The sequence below is a fragment of the Rasamsonia emersonii genome (assembly GCF_000968595.1).
Source record: "Rasamsonia emersonii CBS 393.64 chromosome Unknown ctg1118621760634, whole genome shotgun sequence".
Taxonomy (NCBI): Eukaryota; Fungi; Ascomycota; class Eurotiomycetes; order Eurotiales; family Trichocomaceae; genus Rasamsonia; species Rasamsonia emersonii.
In genome coordinates, this window is record NW_013562847.1 from 1 (window position 1) to 2,012 (window position 2,012).

Sequence of the window (2,012 nt, forward strand, 5' to 3'; positions counted from 1 at the left end):
CTATCATGAGGCCAGATATCGAGCTCCCGGACTTAGCCCTGGTAACCTACGGCCTTGGATGGACCATCCACTCGTATTGTGGCGAGGTGGTTGTTGAGCACAGCAGCGTGCAGCCGGGCTTTGGCGCGGGGGTGTTCTTCCTGCCGGGACAACAGTTTGGCGTGGCATTGTTCAACAATAACATGATAGGAGGGGGTGCCGCGACGCAGGTGCTGGTCTGCCATCTGATTGACAAGTTCCTGGACACGCCCCTGGACAAGCAATTTGACTGGGTGTCCTAGGGCAAGCAGCTTGTGCCCAACACGACTGTCACTCTGGAGCAGCTCCGCTGGCTATATCTATCTGTGCCTGATCCTCTGCTTCCTCCAGTGGATGACCTCTCTGCGTATGCTGGCGTCTACGAGCACCCTGCGTATCTAATGCTGAACATCACCGCTAACTGCCTGCCCTTGTTGGCAGCGTTTCTGCCCCCATTCCTGCATAGTCAGAACCTAGCTGACTCTGAAAGGATCTGTATCCTATCGCTATTTAATTATAAAGACTGCCCCGTCAAGCTAGTCCACGTGTCAGGTAATTTTTGGGTGCTGGGCACCAAGCTCTAGGGGGCGACACTACTCAGACAGGCAGAGTTCTGTCTAGGTCCAGATAGACAAGTGCGTCAGCTGGGGGTTGAGCTAGAGCCGGCGATGACTGAGAAGATCTGGTATAGACGACAGGAGGGACTAGGAAGGTATCTGGCATGTGACCAGGCTGGCCCTAGCAGGCTCAGAAGCTGGGATGGTATATATCGACCATCGAGTTCATCGTTAAGATGATGAAACTGCCTGCACAGGTATACCTTTAATAAACCACGATCTGTGCGCATTCCTAGAATCTGCAAGGCTTCCTTTGATATAGGTCCTGACGTTCCTGCTGATCCTTATTAACAACCATCCCGATAAACATCAAACAGCCCATACTTGTGCTCCAGATACCATAAATAAAGCAGATATTTCCTCTGAATCATTTCAGCAGTTGCATGTAGTACGCTCTGCATGCTCTGGCTTATTGTATGAAAATGCCCGTATTCCGTTTAGGTATGTCTGTACAGCACCGTATATACAGACAAATGCAGTATTCTATAAATAAAATAATACGTCTTGTATTATCTGTGGATGAATTAAAATAGCACACTGCAGTTTTCTTCTGAAGTGTTTCAGCATTACTTGACGACAGGATCATTGCCATCTATCTACCGATGGAAGCACAGAAACATGCATTCTCTGTGTCAGACTGACTTGTCGTAGGGGTCAAAGAAGGCAGTACGTACATATGTACAGTGGGCGTTTAGCCAATTTTTGAATCACGTGAGATCGCCTATATTACCCCTCCCACTACCCCTCCCTTGCTTCTATATTTTTACCTATAATATCTATCATACCTAGCAAACTAAAAACCTTAAGAAGGCAGCATTCTTCTAAGACTATTATTATTATTTTGAAGCTTTTGTCACGCGCTGGCCCCAACTGTAGTCGTCAATACTTAACAAGGGTGGTTAGGGAAGGATCAAGGAGTCTTCCTGACTCTCATGTTGTTCATGAGCACGCAACAGTCTACCTAACCCACATCTCTATCCCTTAGAGACAAGACCTAACTGGCAAAGGGCTCTTCCATAAACAACCTAAACATAAGGGTCTCTCACAGGAACTTCCAAGTGTGTGATGAGGGTACTCCACTGAATAAGAACAACAACAACTAGTTACTAGACTCCCAGGCAGCAATAGATCGGCTTCGACATCAGGGAATAAGCCCTGGACAGGGTCTAGCCATCCGGGCCCATAGAGCTGCTCAGGCTCTAGAAGCACGAGGCAGACAGACAACAATCCAATGGGTCCCTGGGCACCATGGCATTGAGGGGTATGAGAGGGCAGACCAGGCGGCTAAGCGGGCGGCAGCAAAGACCCTCAGGGGAGGGCCTAGTGAGCTCTCTATAGCCTATACCAATGGGGCTCGTACAGAAGCAATCAGGGCTC

The 2,012-nt window shown here is 48.8% G+C and overlaps 5 protein-coding genes across 5 annotated transcripts; 3 read left to right on the forward strand and 2 right to left on the reverse strand.

Annotated features, from left to right (window-relative positions):
• Window positions 1–281, forward strand: T310_8019 (Protein flp; the record flags this gene model as incomplete). Its single annotated transcript, XM_013469189.1, has 1 exon — window positions 1–281. A coding segment is annotated over one exon (281 nt), but the record flags the coding sequence as incomplete, so codon positions are not given.
• Window positions 33–332, reverse strand: T310_8020 (uncharacterized protein; the record flags this gene model as incomplete). The annotated part of the gene is made up of 1 exon (XM_013469190.1): window positions 33–332. A coding segment is annotated over one exon (300 nt), but the record flags the coding sequence as incomplete, so codon positions are not given.
• On the forward strand, window positions 282–602 carry T310_8021 (uncharacterized protein; the record flags this gene model as incomplete). The annotated part of the gene is made up of 1 exon (XM_013469191.1): window positions 282–602. A coding segment is annotated over one exon (321 nt), but the record flags the coding sequence as incomplete, so codon positions are not given.
• A 1,014-nt stretch (window positions 603–1,616) lies between these two features.
• On the reverse strand, window positions 1,617–1,919 carry T310_8022 (uncharacterized protein; the record flags this gene model as incomplete). The annotated part of the gene is made up of 1 exon (XM_013469192.1): window positions 1,617–1,919. A coding segment is annotated over one exon (303 nt), but the record flags the coding sequence as incomplete, so codon positions are not given.
• On the forward strand, window positions 1,739–2,012 carry T310_8023 (uncharacterized protein; the record flags this gene model as incomplete). Its single annotated transcript, XM_013469193.1, has 1 exon — window positions 1,739–2,012. A coding segment is annotated over one exon (274 nt), but the record flags the coding sequence as incomplete, so codon positions are not given.